Genomic DNA, 18,768 nt, shown 5'->3' with positions numbered 1-18,768 from the left:
GATGCTGAGGAAGAGCAAAGGGATGGGGCTGAAAAGGAACCAGAGGATGGATGAAGGTGAAGAGGGGAAGAATAGAGAGGAAGGCAGCGCAAGGATGTGCTCTGGCAGCCTCATAAATAGTTCCCCTCCAACCTGGCTCCCCGCTGCCGCAGGGCCTGTGCTGGTAACAGTAATATAATATAGCCATAATGAATACAAGTAAAACAATAATGTGTTGAAAGGGATAAGCTGCCTTCCCTACTTTTTTTGGTGTTCCCCACCGGAACATTTAGGCCTCCTACGGGCCTGCCATAACACACACCACCGGAATTTCACACAGCAGAGTAGTAGGGCACATATCTGAGAAGGCGAAGCGTCTCTCCTTCGTAAATAATAATAATAATAATAATAATAATAATAATAATAATAATAATAATAATAATATCTGTGACTCTTTGGCTGGCATTGCCGGAACAAGGGCCTCAGCGGCACACGGCAGGGGAGCCCTTCCTCGAGCGAGAGGACCGTGCATGCCCAAACTCACCCAACTGCCATTCCCCGAGGGGCAAGCGAAGCCGGGCCTCGTCGAGCGAAACGCCTCACGAAGCAGCAACTAGAAGCGGGGAAGCAACCAGTGGCCGCATCCGGCTCCGTGGATCTGTGCACCAGGCCGCCAGATAATCCTCGAGGGCGGGAGTGAGAACTTGCCGCGTTGGGTATAAAGCAGGAAGAAGGGCCGACTAACCTCATAGCGCTTCGTTGTAAGCAACGTTCCGGATGCTGTGCCTGTTTCCTACCCGGCCCCACATGTCGACGCACACGGCGGAAAGCGAGCCCGGCTGAGGAGAGACGCCGTCGTCATGGCGACCGAAGGCCGCTCGGAGCAGATGGAGAAGCCGCGGCGCTTTGTGAGTGAGCGTTTGTCTTCACGTTACTTAATTCTTCGTTTGGGTAGAAACGAGAGCCTCTCTTCTCCTACTCCCCTGCAGGGGCCTGGGCTTAGCTTTATCTCTTCCAGAGAAAATTTAAGGGAAGCTTCGCTTAGCCTTTTCTTGCTTCTTCGAGCAACGGGTCTAAGCGGGTGTTTAGCCCGCTCTAAATATTGCCTGTTTTCAGCACCCTTATCTCCAATCCGGAGACGCTGGAGGAGAAATTTGTATGGAGTCGCATTCCATATAAATTGCTGGGGGCCGGTGGGGAGGAGGCAATTCCTAAGCCCTAAGATAAGGAACATATGGAAACTAGGGGGGGGGGGGAGATAGGAATGCCCCGTTTTTTCCTGAGCTACCTCACTTTAAAATAGCAAGAGTTCTGGGTTTAGAAAAGTAGAGCAAAACTTTTTTTGGTTGTTTTTGTCATAAGTTAGTTCTATTTAAGGACGTAGACTGGGGCCTTCTTGGGTTGCTATTCAGCCAAGTTTTATTCAGAATAGACCCACTGCAATGAACGGTCACGTTTGTTGATTTCAGTGGGTTTACTCTGAATGTTGAACGCCACCCTTTATGATTAAGCAACACACAATGAATCAGACTTATGTGTAAATAAAGGCTCAGAGTGCAAATGTGTAAATGCCAATTTCCCTCCCTCTGCATCAATTTGATACTGTCACATCTACTAATACAACTTGTCATTTGTCGCTAGCATTCTGATTGGGCAAATGATGAACTGAGCTTGGAAGAGAGTAGCCCCAATGAGACCTGGTGAAGGTGGAAATGGAAGACGTTTATCCTTGATACAGTTCTACGTATATTATGAGCCATTTAGTTTGTTAATGAAAGCAGCTAGGCAGGATTGATGTGGGCAGCAATCCTGTTTAGTGCTGAGTATGGGAATGCTGCCTGCAGGATTGCTCTCCCTTCGTATTGGCTGATGTGAAGGTGAAGTTGTCCTGCTTTGAGCTGGGTCCTTAATTTGCACAGTTCTTCAAAGTGTCCTGACAACCAGCTGGGTGTTGGACACTTTGGGAGCTGCACAAATGAGCTTTGGACAAGCCCTGCCCTTACCTGTATGACATCAGGTGTAGAGTGGGTGGTCATGGCTTGCTCAAAATGACCTCACAGGCCAAATGAAGAAGTCTGGAGGGCCAAGATTTGCCCAAGGGCCGAATGTTCCTCACCCCTGATCTAGAGATACAAACATTCACTTCAGTACAACCCCATAAAAGGTTGAAGGCAGACTTAATTTACAAACAGTAAATTGATTTTTAACATAATTGAAAGTAAACACCGTAAACACAGGGAATACTGTCCCTGTGGGAAATGTGATTATCTTTTTTAAAAGGTGATGAAGCAGAAACAGCCACTGAAGTACTGGTGTCAGTTCAAAATGTTGTTAATGTTGAATTTGAACTGGGAAATTGGTTGGCCAGGTGATGCAAAATGATATTCATTAGTATGAAATCCCCTTTAAAGATGAGATTTCTGTGACATTTGTCTTCCCTGCAAATGATGATAAACACTGGGGTGAAAAGAAACAAATCATTAGGGTGTTGCCACAGCCAAGTGTATATTCCTGTGGGCATTACAACTTCCCACATGGACTTGATGCTGACCTGCAGCTTGTGAATGCATAGTCAAGTGTCATATACACAGCGTCTTGCTTCTGAGACATTTATTTGTGGGTGTCTGTGAGTGAATTGTCACATGTTATGTTGGTCACAAATCATTTTCCATAAAACCTTTTTTCTACTGTTTCCAATAATCTCTACCATATGCTTGACACACAGAACTGCTTCCTAGTTCTGCTGGATCTCTTAGCGGTCTTTGGTACCATCAAACATGACATCTTTCTGGACCATCTAGAGGAACTGGGGGCACTGTTATATAGCGGTTCTGCTCCTTCCTCCTGGGCCACGTCCAGAAAGTGGTGTTGGGTGATGAGTGTTCAGACCCCTGGGCTCTCACTTGTGGGGTGCCTCAGGGGACCGTCCTCTCCCCCATGCTTTTTAACATTCATATGAAGCCACTGATAGAGATCATCAGTGGGTTTGGGCTGGGTGTTTATCAGTATGCAGATGATACCCAGCTCTACCTCTCTTTTAAATCAGAACCATTGAAGGCAGCAAGTGTCTTGTGTGAGTGACTGGAGGTAGTTGGAGGATGGATGGCAGCTAATGGAGTGAGGCTGAATCCTAACAAGACAGAAGTACCATTTTGGGGTTTCAGGAGGCGGGCAGGTGTGGAGGCGGGCAGGTGTGGAGGACTCCCTGGTCCTGAATGGGATAACTGTGACCCTGAAGGATCAGGTGCGCAGCCTGGGAGTCATTTTGGACTCACAGCTGTCCATGGAGGTGCAGGTTAATTCTGTGTCCAGGGCAGCTATCTACCAGCTCCATCTGGTTCGCAGGCTAAAACCCTACCTTCCCGCAGACTGTCTCGCCAGAGAGGTGTATCCTGTAGTTATCTCTCGCTTGGACTACTGCAATGCGCTCTATGTGGGGCTACCTTTGAAGGTGTTCTGGAAACTACAACTAATCCAGAATGCGGCAGCTAGACTGGTGACTGGGAGTGGCTGCCAAGCCATATAACACTGGTCCTGAAAGACCTACATTGACTCCCAGTACGTTTCCAAGCACAATCAAAGCATCAGTGCTGACCTTTAAAGCCCTAAACGGCCTCGGCCCAGTATACCTAAAGGAACGTCTCCACTCCCACTGTTTAACCTGGACACTGAGGTCCAGCTCTGAGGGCCTTCTGGTGGTTCCCTCTGTGAGAAGTGAGGTTACAGGGAACCAGGCAGAGGGCCTTCTTGGTAGTAGCGCCCACCCTGTGGAACTCCCTCCCATCAGATGTCAAAGAAATAAACTATCTGACTTTTAGAAGACATCCGAAGGCAACCCTGTATTGGGAAATTTTAAATGTCTAATGTTTTACCATTTTTTATGTGCTGTAAGCTGCCCAGAGTGGTTGGGGAAACCCAGCCAGATGGGCGGGGCATAAATAATAACATTATTATTACTATTATTATTACTTGCTCATGAAACATTAGCTTTATATGTAAATTGCTGCAGATGGATATTTTTCTGATTCATACTTTTAGAGAGAAGAGTCAATCACTCATCTCCTACGACCCTTCTGAGAAAAACCCCACTCCACCCTCCCACTATATATAAGGGTCTGGTGACTTCTGCTTCAGTGTATCTGAAAAAGTGTGCATGCACAGAAAAGCTTATACCCAGAACCAACTTAGTTGGTCTCTAAGTTGCTACTGGACAATTTTTAATTTTTTTTTAAGTAAAGTTATCCAAGTTTCAGATAAATTATTGGGATTGCAAAACTATTATGTTGATCTCATCTTTTAAAATACAATAAAAAGAAAGCTTTTAAAACACTTCATTATTTTTGTAATATCAAGCCACCAACACCACCAACAGACAAATTGTTTAATGTTACTTGGATTTCTCCATTGATTTTTATGGCAGTTAATCACTTCTGTCCCTGGGGATATTTCAAAATAACTTCTCAATGTGTACCAAGAAATGGCCTTTACAGACAATGAAATGGTTCTCTCTTTCCTGTTTATATCTGTGTCTCTGCCTCCTCCTACATTTCCAACCAAACCAATCAATTTTTTTCTGTCCATCCAGTTTTCAGAATTCTCCCCTGCTTCTCAACAATCAGTATTCTGAGGGCACTATACATGTTAAGTCCTCACTGGGCTGGATTTTTTATTTATTTTGGGGGTGGGGTGTTCCATCTTATGGGTTGTTCTAAAGGTATGTGTGTGTGTACACATACACACTCAGGGTCAACCTCAGTGTTACCCTGAATTGGCTGACAACTCCCTCTTGTATGTGGTGGTTTGGCTAAAGTGATGACAACTCAATTATTTGATTATTGTAAGCCTTCTAAACAGTAACCATGTCACTTCCATTTCATCCCTTTACACAGGGATGATGCTAAATACAGTAAATAGTTAGTGAAAGTATTAATAGCAGTAATAATAGTACCAGATTTGCCTGCCCTGATAATCAATTATGTGGAGGTTTCCTAGTAAATTTATTTGATAAATAGGAATCCCCTGACCGAAGGGCAAGGAAGTATTGAAACAGGAAGACTCAAGTCTATGTTGCCCAAATGCACAGAGAGCAGCTTTCTATAGAAGTAACGGGATGCATCTGTGCACATGGATCTCAGGTCAGTAGATGCCATGTGGAAGTAAGTCACATTGAAAATAATGTGAATTATCTACATGTTAAGTGCCAAACTATCATAATAAAATCAAGCTGCATGAGCGATACATGTTTCCTAAGTCCACAAAAATGTATACAGTGTCTAGGGAATTATTCAGGCAGATACTGTATTGTTTAAAATACATTGCAGGACACATTCAGTGCAGTCTTTTGTAGCTCATTAGCAATTTCTTTAATGAGTTTCTTTTTTAGTGATAGATAGTTAAAGTAACAGACAAGTGACAGATTGTTTGTCTTTAATGATTTCCCTATTTCAGGCCCATTACAAAGCAATTAGAAATCTGACAGCATTTTCACTCTGCATTACTGATTATCTAAAGTGATGAGAAACTAGAGGTGATGAATATTAATTGTATATTTTCATATGATTATCATAAATTATTACCTTGTCTAATGTGCTGCAGGTGAATTAAGAGCAAAAAGAGGAAATTCAGTCAGTTATGATAATTCAAAAGATAGTATGGTTTGGTTTATGCCGTTGTCAACAGTGCCAATTTATCTATATATTTTCCATTAAAACATCTACTTCTTAACCTGAATTCAAGATGCAACATTAATCAGATGTTAAGTCAGTCTAGCAGTAGGCTATTATTTTATTATTTTAGTAATAATTGTTTTAAACTTGCTTGCATTTATATATAAATAAAAATTGATATTACAACATAAATTTCATGAAGCATTGCATGGATAAAAACCTAAGTTTGCTGTTTAAAAGTAGAAATCACCAATTAAATACATTCCAATAATTTTGAACCATGGAATGGATTAATTGTGTGTTTACAAAATAATATAGTTGCTGTGTGGAATAACGTTAGAAATGGTAACCTTATAGTATAATTTTATACTTGCCTACTCAGACGTAAGTTCTATTGGTTTCAATGGGGCTTACTCCTAGGTATGTGTTTAGGATTGCAATCTCCATCACACAGTAACTTTATGAGTTTGTATAAAGATGATAACAATTCAAATGATTTGGTATCAAACATTTATCAATGTTTATCTACTAGAACCTTAAGATGATTGAGAGATGATTTAAGAGAAAATTAGAGGCATTGCTGGAAGGTTCACATTCAAAAGAAAAATGGAAAATTATTTTTACATGTGGCTCTGCTTCCAAGGAGAATAGTTATTGTCTTATATAAGTGGTACTTAGCAATGGAAAAAAAATGAAATGCAAAATTTAAAAAGAATGAAGGTGCTTTTTTACCACAGGTGCCTGATTTTATTCACTATCCCCTCACATTTATATTAACAAAGTTTAATTGGTAAAGAAAATGTTAATCTTATTAAATAGTTGCTGCTTATAGTAAAATATTATTGGTTCTAATAGTGTTAAACTTAGTTTTTCTTTATGCTACGTAAACTACCCTGTGACATATGAATTAGTAGAGAATATAAAGGTAAAGGGACCCCAGACCATTAGGTCCAGTCGCGGACGACTCTGGGGTTGCAGCGCTCATCTCGCTTTATTGGCTGAGAGAGCCGGTGTACAGCTTCTGGGTCATGTGGCCAGCATGACTAAGCCACTTCTTGCGAACCAGAGCAGCACACGGAAACGCCGTTTACCTTCCTGCTGGAGCGGCACCTATTTATCTACTTGCACTTTGACGTGCTTTCAAACTGCTAGGTTGACAGGAGCAGGGACCGTGCAACGGGAGCTCACCCCGTCACGGGGATTCGAACCGCCAACCTTCCAATCAGCAAGTCCTAGGCTATGTGGTTTAACCCACAGTGCCACCCGCGTCCCACAGTAGAGAATATAGTAACCTGCAAAAACCCACTAGTTCCTCCTAATGGAAACCTAAATGTCATGAACTGGCAGGACAATGGGGAGGAGGAAGAGGATCCTGGCAAGGGGTGTAGCCGGGGCTGGGACACACTGGGGCAAGCTGGGGGTGGGGAAGGGAAGGTTGGTGTAGGAAGTAGCCACAGGGTGATGGAGGATGACGAAGGGATGTGGGTCAGTGCACAGGAACTAGAGCAGCAGGACCCATCACCAGAGCCAGAGGGGGCCCTGTCTCCACAAACAAGGTAGGCTCTGAGTGATCGGGAGCAATAGGCAAAGGTGAGGCAGGCAAGGCCCACAACCCAGCTCCCTTGCTGGTCAGGTGGGGCTCACTAGTTCTGAGAGGAGATGTTTGATTCCTCAGCTGGACTAGGCTCAGAACAACTGAGGGTCACATGCCTCATCAAGCCCAGATGCTGCAATCAGCATTCAGAGAGTATAAAAGGGCAGCAGAGGTGAGGTGATGTGTCTGCTCAACTGTCCATGTTGATAGGCCTCAGCTTGGGTGCTCCTGGATCTCTGTGGGACTTTGGACATGTGGCTTGACCCCAGACTAGGGACTCAACATACTGATTCACTGCTAGGTAGGCCAGGGATTCAGGACACTAAAGTAGCATCCTGATGGTGCAACATAACTCCCCATTGCAGCGCACAGGGTGGGGATTGAATGGGATGGAGGTCTTCCTGTGCCACACCCAGAACTAGCCTCCACCCAAAGAATGATGCTAGCATTACTCCACTGATGAGAGCTCCCCTTTCCATCTAGTGAAAGAGTGGGTAGCTGAGCTTCCTGCCCCCCCCCCCGTGGCTTCCTGCAAAAAGCCACAAAAATAGGGTTTTCTGTTAGAGGGGATGAGCTGGCCCAGAATCTGCTAGATCTCAAACCAACCCCACTTGATGGCTTTGGGGTCACTTTGGGCCTGATCACTCAGTCTGTCTCAGGCTTTTTGCAGACCCACACACCTCCTGCCCCAGCCAGCCTAAGCCATAGGACTGTGGATGTGGCAGTGACCCTGCTGTTCCATCACACCTTACTAGGGCTTAGCTAGGATTTGGATGGCACCCTTAATTAATGAATGGTTAAGTATATTGTGGACTATAGCCAAATTGATTATGTCTACCTATTTTATGTAAAACTGAATAAGAGATCAATTCAGTTTGATTTCGAGTCTTTCCTTTGTTTTTGGGATTCAGAAATTATTTTACTGTTAATTCTTTTTATGTGGCAATTTCAAGTTTTAATTTTTATTATACTTACTAGAATTGTTACTGATGCTGCAATAAGAGCAAGTCCCTTTGAACTCAGTGGGGCTTCTGCATAGACATGTACAGGATTTCTGTGTAAAATGTTTTTTAAAACCCCAAGTATTAATATATTGTTGATCCTCTGCAGCCTATTCTTAAACAGTGTGTCATTGCTGTTATTCAAGTTGATTTGAATGAAATGTTCAGATAATGTTTTGTCAGGTAGTGCATAAATTGCTCGTTAAACTCCAGACAGCAACTGCTTTTTAATCAGGTTCCAATTGTTCAGACAGAGACATAAAAATGTCTGGCATTTTCATTCTACTTCTTGCTTATAAGCTGTAGTATTATGCTCAGGCAGATTCCAAAGCAAGTCAATATTTTTTTTACTGTAGCAGTCTAAAATTGCTGCGCAACATATATATATATGTATAATTTATATATATCATATATCTTTTTTAGTAGTACTGCCAATATGGTCCGTTTACCGAACCTTTCCAACCTTTATACTGTACAGAGAATTATAACCAAGGAAATGAATATACAGTTCCTTGGCAATTTTGTGTATTTGTCACATAATCCATATGCATGGCAGTAAGCGTGGGTGGGTGTTGCTTATGCTGGAGAGGTAGGCTGTGTATGAAAGTATTCTGCATTCTAGGAGTATAAAAAGTTTTAAGTGTGTTGTAACATGCAATATAAAAGTGTGACACTAGATGGCGATGGTGAGCTATGGCAAATTCAAGGTTTTTTTTTTAAAAAAGCATTTTTGCAGCATTTTTTATATGTGTGTAGATTGCACCTCAGTGTATGTAATGATGACTACCTGAAATTCAACAAGGGGGTGTTCCATTTTTGAAACTCATTGAACCAGCAGAGGAAAGAGTGCTGCTTCTGAGTGTAGGGTCATAGCATGTCATTTCACAGAAAATGTACAAAAATTATCAAGAGCTGTAGGCATCTAGCACAGCCTTTTAGCTGAATCTCAAATGTCAATACCCAGCCCCTACTTTATTACAGGAGAACGTCTCCATTGCAACCTGAATTGCAGCATTGTTGCCTTCCTCTATACAACTATGAATTTTAGGATAGTTTTGATTTCAAAGAGAGAAGGCATATTGCTACACAGCTATAGGTAATGGAGTATTCTCTCTGTGCTAACCTGCTTTTATTAGCCTGCTTACTTGCTAATTAAGCAAATATTTTCAGGTTTGAAAAGATTTTAATGTTCAAAGGTCTTCAATACCATGCCTCTCAGGATGGAACTTATAGGAGAGTGTAGCAGCTGGAGTTTGACATTACCAGAACCAGTGGGCTTGTCACTCTCTGACCAGTCATGTTTCCTGTCCTTCTAGGTGAGAATGTGCACTAGTGGTTTAATATTTCAACTGCGTCAGACCAACACGGCTACCTACCTACTGTTGCTTTGAACATAGCCGAATTATTTTTAACATCTCTTGCAAGCCTGAGCTCATTCTGAGCTTTGGCCTGCCTGACATTCACCCTGCAACTATCATTCTAACACACCCTAATGTAATGAAGAGACCGAGCAGAGAATATAAGAAATTTGGAGTCATAGGCAACTTTGGATGAAACCCTTGCAGCAACCCAAGGAGCAGTATGGAGCTTCTGCCTCATCCCATTCCATATTTTCTATGCTTCTAAACTGGCCACTTGGTTAGTCAGAGAAACTATTGTTGGTAACTATATTCCTGCAGAACATGTGTGAATATATTGCATGACTGAGAGCTCTTCGTTGAATAAAATTAATACATGTCTCTGTGCACACCTCCAATCTTGGGTTGCATTCATGACAGCTAGATGTTCATGCCACTGCCTGTAGCTGTGAAACCCAGAGCTTGCTGCTCTGTGTGCTGTGGCTGACTTTGCTGTTTATAGATTCAGGTAGGTAGCCGTGTTGGTCTGATGCAGTTGAAAGATAGATAGATAGATAGATAGATAGATAGATAGATAGATAGATAGATAGATTGTCCAGTAGCACCTTAGAGACCAACTAAGTTTGCTCTTGGTATAAGCTTTCGTGTGCATGCTTATACTATACCAAGAACAAGCTGGTTCGCCAGAAGCGGCTTAGTCATGCTGGCCACATGACCTGGAAGCTGTCTGCAGACAAACGCCAGCTCCCTTGGCCAGTAAAACGAGATGAGCGCCACAACCCCAGAGTCGTCCGTGACTGGACTTAACGGTCAGGGGTCCCTTTACCTTTAAGGTGCTACTGGACAATTTGCTGTTTATATCGGTCCTTTCCCTCCTTCAGTGGGTCTCCAAAGGAGATACTGTGCTCTTTCTGCAGGCCTTTCCACAAGGAAGCTGTTTAGGTGTTGTGCTATATGGCCGCCTCTTCCTTCCCTTGTGTGTTGCGATGAGTTGTGTGTAGTATAAAGGGTGTGATTGGTGGGTGCTGGCAGTGCCTCCAAGGTTTCTGGGACTGTGGCTCTTGTTATTCCATTCTGCGCTTTTCTGGAGCAGTGTGTTTTCCCTTAGTGTTCTGGGCTAGACGAGTGTAAGACATGGCAGACATTTTGCCATTGTAGCGCGTATATCTCTCCCCCTGGCATATTAATAGTTAGGATTGCTCTGTAAATATGAGACCTGCATCAGAAAAGTAGGCATGTTTAATGTCACTATGATTACTTGTTACCGCAAGCTGCAATGCAACATTTAAAGACAACAGAGCATTGAGAATGTTGTATTTGCTGCTTGTAAGGACAATATTTCACAGTTTACATTAAAAACATATTTGTGAGAAAAGTAATTATCCAAAGATTATTAGAAGTTTGGATATTAAGATTATCTGTTTAATTTTTAATTGGCTTTTTTCAAGATAATTGGGTTTATTCCCTCGTGTTTGTGAAAAAGGGGCAATGGGCTAATTGGCTTTGATGACATATATTCTTCAGAAAATATGAAGTAATTCTGACATTCTTAACATTTGTCTGGTTATATAGTTTCTTTTAAAAATATAAACATATTTTGCCAGATATAAATAGCAGGTCATTTACAGTTCCTTGAATGTCCTTCATTATCTCTTACCCTTACTATTTGACACTGAACTGAACACATCTATACTGTGTATTGTCAGTTATTGTCTTTTGATACATTTCTGAAGTCAGGTGAAACTTCCATTTTGAACCATGTAAACTTTGAATGATGACATCAGAGTACTGTAGAATATTTTGTATTATAGTTTGGTGTATTATTTTCTTTGGATTCCAATAATATCTAGCTTGTTTTATTTCACAGCCATTCAAACTCTTGAAGTGATATTGCTGCATTGAAGTGAATGCAACCAGTGTGCAAGATTTTGGAGTGTGGGTGTGGCAGTATTGTTGTGTCAGCTCAGGCAGTCTTGGATGAGACAGGATACTTAGATCTATTCCATTCTGGCTTACAACCTGGGTTCAGCGCTCTGTTACTTCCGGGTTGCCGCAGAGCGCAACCCAAAAGTGCTCAACTTGAAGCACATTCAACCTGGGGTATGACTGTAGATAGTTTAGATAGTTAGGCTGTGTTCTGGGAATGCCTAAGCTAGTAGAAGGCAGTTCTGGTTGCCAGAACTGCCTTTTACTAGCTTAGGCATTCTGAACCTTATTGTGCGTCTAAGATCCTAGACTTTACATTGCTATCACATGATAGATTTTATACATGTTGCTGTACGTTGCAGTGTCATAATAACTAATGGCACAATTGGCTCTCTGAAGAAGAGTTGGCAAGTTCATAGGTCATATCTTTCCCTGAGGTTGTCCCTGGTCTCAGACTTTGGAACTCCCTTTCTAGAAAAGCTAGGCTGGCTCTCTCCTTTTTGTTCTTCTGGCAGCAGGTGAAGACCTCTTTATTCACACAGACCTTTGGGAACTGACTTTTTAAGGAAAGCGCTTTTAATATTACTGTGATGTTTTTATAGTTTTTATTAACTTTATTTTAATAATTTGTTTTTATATTATTGAATACATTTTAATTATTTTAATTATTGTCTTTTATAGTTTTTTTCCTTTTTATATTTCATATGTCTTGTTTTAATTTGTGTAAGCCACCTTGAGTCCTGGTCCAGGAAAAAGGTGGGATGTAAATAAATATAATAATAGTAATAATGATAGCAACATTATTTTAATGTCTCCAAACTAATAATATGCATCTGTTGTAGCATCCGGTAATGGACAATTATAGAGAAGGTTATTGGATTGTTGGTGTTGCCTACTTAAGCTGCTCTTCTTATGTTACTATTGTAATATTAAAGTTACAGTGTGACCCAGATATCAAAAGTACTTTTATTTAATCCAGCTTCATTTTAGAAACATATACTGACCATAGAGAATGTTATACTTGAAATTTTGATTGAATATTTTATTTTCACTCTGCAGGAAATGGAAAATGGTGAAACAGAAACTTGTGACTCAACTGATGCCCTGTGTTCTGTAACTTCAGAAAGAAATTGTGGTGTTTCAACTTTACCCTTGACTTTATGTCAAAGGAATGTAGATACTACAGTACTGAAAAAGTGAGTATGGTCAACCCAGCCCTATCACTTTTTCTGCACGACAACATAATGGCCAACCCCCCCCCCCCATAAGTAACTATACAACCTTCAGAAGACATCTGAAGGAAGCCCTGTACAGGAAAGTTTTTAATGTTTTATGTTTTATTATGCTTCTGTATATGCTGGAAGCCACCTAGAGTGGCTGGGGCAATCCAGTCAGATGGGTGGAGTATAAATAATAAAATGATGATGTTGATGTCATAATACTTAGCAAGAGGTCAAATTCATCTCCTGTTTCCCACCTTCAGCTGTTCCTTCTTTCTTTCTTCAATGCTGTCATGACCCTGGGATCAAATTTCCTTTCTTCAGGGAATGAGTTAGTTAGAAGGGAAATTTTAAGTAGGGCAAGCCCAAGAAGCCCATTTGCAAGATAAGCCTGTGGTACTAGTGCCCCTTCAGAGTCTCAGTGCTCCAGAGTTTCCCTGAAGCCTGCCATGTGTGACAAAAGAAACTACTCTTGAGGTGGTGGTGAAAACAAATATTTTTGAAGCATGGTATTGTGGGAACAAAGTGGGCCTTGATTGAGTGGGCTTTTGTGATCTTAGGCTAGGCGTACTGCTCCATATAGTCTGGGATTTGGTTTCTAACAGTGGCTAGCCAAATACCGTTAGAAATCTTACAGGAAGGCATGAGGGCAATATCCATTTTGTTCCTCTTTTCTGAACAAGGGTGCCCCATATACTTGTGAGTTGCCAATAGAAGTGACTGTGTGCGGAGAACGTTTAAGGGGAGCTTGCATGTGTGAAACTGAGGTTAGTCATGGTGTGAGTGGATTGTCAGGGTGACCTTGTAATCAAAACCAAACCAATAGTATGTGTTCCCTGACGAATAATATAGGAGTACAAAGGAATCAAGGTGGCCTGTGAATGTATTGCAAATATGTTTCGTACATAAAATATGTAACTTAAATGATAGCTTTATGAAATGAATACTGTAAGCAATAAATACATCTTCATATACAACACTCGTTGGCAAACTGAATACATGTAAATATATTAATTTAGGATGTGCATGAACCAGGTATCTTCTGTAGCCAATTGAAAGGCACATTTTGACTAAAAAGCCTTTTTCAGTGGCAAATTAATCCGAGGAGGAGGAAGAGTGTGAGGGAGGCCGGCAGAGACAACTTCAGGGCCTGCTTCAGTCAGACTGTCTCCCCCTCTCCCCATTTTACATGTTACATCATTTGTCTTAGCACTTGAAACCTGTAAATCCCCTTGGGTTCCTTGGCAGAAAGGTGGTACATAAATGGAATAAATGAATGAAATAATATTGCACTGCTGTTCTTGACTCGGTGGACTCCATCACATAAACCCCAGTAGAACCAAAGTCTCTACCATTCTGTCAGAGGAGTTCTTCTTCTTGTTAAAATTTGTACACCACCCTATATCCATAGGTCTCAGGGCGGTTCATAACACAAAGCCACAATATAAATACCACAAAAAACATAATAAAAATAGATAGGATAAATACAAAGACAACCCAATAACCTCGCTTTCCACAACACAGTTAAAAGTGCATTAGATGTCTATCAGCCAAAGGCTTGATTAAAAAGGAAATTTTTCATCTGGTGCCCAAAGGTGTATATTGAAGGTACCAGCCAAACCAGCCTGGGGAGAGCATTCCACAAATGGGGAGCTACTGCAGAAAAGGCCCACTCTCATGTTGCCACCCTCCAGACCTCTCGTGGAGGAGGCACATGAAGAAGAGCCTCAGATGATCTCAGGGTCCGGAGAGGTTCATATGCAGAGAGGCAGTCCTTGAGGTAATGCAGTCCCAAGCCATTTAAAGTTTTATACAGTCAGGCCTCGGGATGAATATGCTTCAGGTTAAGCATGTTCGGGTTGCGCTCCGTGGCAACCCGGAAGTAATGGAGCACGTTACTTCTGGGTTTCGCCGCTCGTGCATGCACAGACGCTCAAAATGACATCACGCGCATGTGTGGAAGCAGCAAAATGCGACCTGCAGATGCGCAGTCGCAGGTTACGTTTGCTTCAGGATATGAACGGGGCTCCGGAACGGAACCGTTCGCATCCAGAGGTACCACTGTAGGTCGAAACCAGCACCAGTTAAAGGGATGATGAAGCAGGCTGAGCCTTTCAACTGAACAGTGCCTTTCACTAAAGGTGGCGCTTACAACTGAGACAGTGCTGCTCCTTTATAAGAATGATTGTTACTGAAGCAACATCAGAGCTTTGCTTTCTTACAGCAGGGTTGCCATATTTTGAAGAGCAAAAAAGAGGACACATATGCCAACTTCCACTTTTAACTATAGATCTCTATGATGACGTTCATCATGAAAAAGAGGACATGTCCTGGAAAAAGAATACATATGACAACCCTAAAATATTGCTTAACACTTGGAGGAACTTGTGAAAACCCATGTTGCATTCTGTATAGAAAGTCTGATACTATAGTGTGGGGGAAAATAGATGTTGCATGTTGTGAATTTGTTTTCATCTTTATCATTCAGCCTTGGCCAGGCCTTACCTTGGATGAGATTGATCTTATCATCAATCTCCTCTTTAGATTTTTGAAATATACTAAGACTCAACTCTTCCCCCCCCTCTCTCTTTACTGTTGAAAGTCATGATCCACTTCCTTCTCCCTGTGCTCTGGCTGCCACTGGTAGCACTCACCTGTGTCTTTTTCATTTCTGAAATTTAAAATCTAAATGCAGTTCAGAAGCCTTGCTGTTTCCTTAAGTATTCTGCTGTGTCACCTTTGTCACAAATGAAGGGGAAAATGCATTATTTCTATCACTGTTGACTATAATAAGGTAACCTAAAAATGCTGCATCTGTTGGCTTACACTTAATTTAACAAAATAAATTGTTCTGGGTCTTCTTGAAAAAAAGTAAAGTAAACCTTAATTCTGAAGTGAACTCACAAGGCAAACTATACTGTTATGTATTGAAGTTATCACCCTGGCCACCAGGAGTATTGTGTATGTAGTTTTCACTCAGGTCCACGTCAGTTATTTTAGGCGGGAAACCCTGGGTTGTTGTTGCTACAATGTTGACAGCCGGCTTCCTATAAAAGCAGGCAAGCTGAGCTGTTTGCTGTTCAATTCTGTTCCAGCTTACAAATAAAAAGCTGCTTTGGAAGAATCGCTGTGTCGTCTGATATGTTCGCCCACAACTTAACATATACCATTAAGTACATTCCCATGTATGGAAAAGGATTATGAAGCCATCCTCTTAATAAATAATCTTAGTGAATAAAGGCAACAAACTACAATAGGAACAGAGAAAAATGCTATATAGATATATTTCAAAACGTTACATGCAAACAGATCATCTAAATATCTGGGTAGCTTTTTCCATGTGTAATATTTAGGGTATTACTGGTTAAAATAAATAATTCCCAGCCAGCTCATCTGTTGTAATTGAAAACACTTGAAGGAGAGTAGGTTGGGGGTGTCTGCTTTAAAGTTTAAAACCAGCACTTTGAATTGTGCTCAGATATGTATTCAGTGGGGCTGGTTAAAAACTAGTGTGATATGTTCTGTCCAGCTAAACTCAATTTCCAAATAGTCTTCCAAAACAGGCTCACACAGAATGTAATGCAGTAGTCTAGTCAGTTACTAGCATTAGTATTCTGTACTTTAACTGATTGTAGTTACCCAGTTTAACCAACTGTAGTTATCAGAGCAGTCAGAGCTGCAGTTAGATTCCTGTTTATTTCTAACCTCTTAGCTGAAGATTAAAAAAGTTCTTTGATACATTCTTTCTCTTTGTAGTAATTCCTTAATATGTCAGATATTCTTTTTTCCTTCCTCAATTGCCCACCTATTTTGGTCACATTTTCCGGCATGGGTGCATGACTGGATTTCCCACGTTGTCCTAGTTTGGGGATTACTTAAACCCAATATCTGCCCCCCCCCGCTCTATTTTTCTTTCAGAAAATACATCTCCCCTAACACAAAGGCATCTGGAAAGACAGAAGAAAAGCAAAGAGAGCCTCTGTTTGGCCCTATGAGTCCCCTGCAATCATCAGTAATACCAAGAAGGTCAGAGCTTCAAGATGGTTCCACACATCAAATAAAATCAGTTCAGAGAAGTGATAGAATATCAGAACTAGTCAGCTACAAATCAAATAGTACAAACAATTTTTCTCTTATATCACCATCCAAGAGAAACAGACCTGTCAGTGCTCCTCCAGGTCAGCTAAGGTAATCAAAGCTGTTCCATGTTCCTTTTAACTATGACTGTTGCTGTTCTGTCTCCTTTCAACTGACTCAGTGATGATTCAATTGACAACCTCAAACTTACAGTAAAAGACTGCAATCTTTATTTAGATTTTTGATATAATGGTATCACAGTGCAATCCTAAGCTTGTTTACCTAGAGGTATGTCCCTCTGAGTTCACTGGTATCTAGTCTAGTAGGTGTGCTTAGGGTTGCCATCTTGGTTATTCACAGAACTGCTTTAAATGTAATAAATATACCTTATATGAGAAGCTCTTTTATGCAAGTCAGACGTAGATTATTATACATAATAGGTCGATATTTTTATACCCATAAAAGGCCAGATGTGCCAGTCTGGTGAACATGCATGTTCAAAAATAGATCCATATCTGATCAGCAGGCATCAAGTTTATGTACAGTTTGCATACCTTTCCCTTCACTGAAATGCATCATGTATAGGAATATTTATTTTTTATAAAAGAGAATGGGATGGGACAGGGAACTGAGAGAGACTTATAAACACCATAACATATACATAAGAATTTCTGGAATATGACTACAATGTGGAAGTGAGTTGTGCTGTTGGTGTACGTTATATGAAAATATAAAGAGGAATTTCCACAAATTCAGTGTGTACCTCAAGTACATTTCATTCTTTGCATGATACTTGCACTATCTCTTATTCCATGCCAGTAGTGTGACATCTCATCACTGAAAAACAGATGGCAGAATTGTTTTGCTACAGGGACAGACTCTGCTGCTGTTTTATTCTGCCTTTAAAAATATATCGACAATGTTGATAGGTGATAGTGAGGAGCATTTATTGCTCCAACACACACTTTAAAGAAAACAACCACCCTACACAAAATTCAAGGACAGAGTCTTGATATATTTGGGAGGAAAACAGTACTAGGTGAGCACACAAACAGTGGCTTCACGCAGTAGGAAGTGCATAGACACCAAGCAAAACTGGAGGAAGAGTATTTCATTGGCATACCAGAACAACTTCACTTTCTAGACTCTACACTACACACAATAAAAGTGCACATTTATTGCACAATAAGCAGGAATAGCACACACAGGTGATTTAAAAAAACAGGGCTCAACACTAATACTTAAATTGTTATATTGTTTAAATGAATCAAGCTTTGTCTAATTCTATTTGATTTGTTAAAGGTTAAAATGGGAATAAGGCTACAATTCTATACATACTTTTTTCAGAGTATGCCCCATTGAACACAGACTTACTTCTTAGTAAACATAGTCAAATAAGTATAATAGGGTTTTTTTTATAAAGCAAAGCATCACTTTTCAGTGCTTGCATCAAGAAGACAAAAACCAGTGGAATCTTTATGTATAATTTTATACGAGCAACTTTACACCTGAGTTTTTAATTTTTACAGGTGAATTGAATTTGAAGCATTGGTTTACAGTTCTCAATATAGTTAGGAAAAGGGCTTATTATTATGATTTTGTTTTAAAATGCAATGATCTGAATAATCATTGAGAGAGACTATATTAATTAAATTGTAATTTTTGTATAGGTACTCTCTATCTAGTTCAACTGAATTGGAATTGTTTTTCTACAGATCTTCCTTAAAATCCCATTTGGCCCAAAAGGTCCCTGAAGTGCCCATTTTTGAACGACAACCACAGATACTCAGAGTAACAGCTTATAAGAATGGTACAAGAAGCGTGTTTGCTAAAGTTACAGTGCCACTTTCCATTAAACTGGTAAGCATCAATATAATTTATGTGTAGCCATTTTTGTTTAGATATTGATCTTTGAGTAAAGGAAGCACTTTTTATTTTCACACTTGT

The 18,768-nt window shown here is 40.8% G+C and overlaps 2 protein-coding genes across 11 annotated transcripts in view; one reads left to right on the top strand and one right to left on the bottom strand.

Annotated features, from left to right (window-relative positions):
* DNAJC24 (DnaJ heat shock protein family (Hsp40) member C24) overlaps positions 1-864 on the bottom strand; it is a 40,525-nt gene extending 39,661 nt beyond the window's left edge. For 2 of the 3 annotated variants that reach the window (XM_081883351.1, XM_081883349.1), the window contains exon 1: positions 524-718. The gene's annotated coding sequence lies outside the window, so the exon portion shown is untranslated. The other variant, XM_081883350.1, reaches the window with a different exon arrangement.
* Positions 781-18,768, top strand: part of DCDC1 (doublecortin domain containing 1) — a 251,538-nt gene continuing 233,550 nt past the window's right edge. For 6 of the 8 annotated variants that reach the window (XR_014161756.1, XM_081882792.1, XM_081882791.1 and 3 more), the window contains exons 1-4: positions 781-887; positions 12,584-12,720; positions 16,663-16,932; positions 18,537-18,681. Coding sequence is in view for 7 of the 8 variants with exons in the window: in XM_081882792.1 (XP_081738918.1) it covers positions 840-887; positions 12,584-12,720; positions 16,663-16,932; positions 18,537-18,681 (600 nt within the window). In the remaining variant the exon portion in view is untranslated. Of the gene's footprint in view, positions 888-7,130; positions 7,202-12,583; positions 12,721-16,662; positions 16,933-18,536; positions 18,682-18,768 lie in introns of those variants that run through there. The other 2 variants (XM_081882794.1, XM_081882793.1) reach the window with 2 other exon arrangements.

The sequence above is a fragment of the Podarcis melisellensis genome, assembly GCF_964234715.1.
Source record: "Podarcis melisellensis genome assembly, chromosome: 1".
NCBI lineage: Eukaryota > Metazoa > Chordata > Lepidosauria > Squamata > Lacertidae > Podarcis > Podarcis melisellensis.
This window is presented reverse-complemented; position numbering and strand designations above follow the sequence as displayed.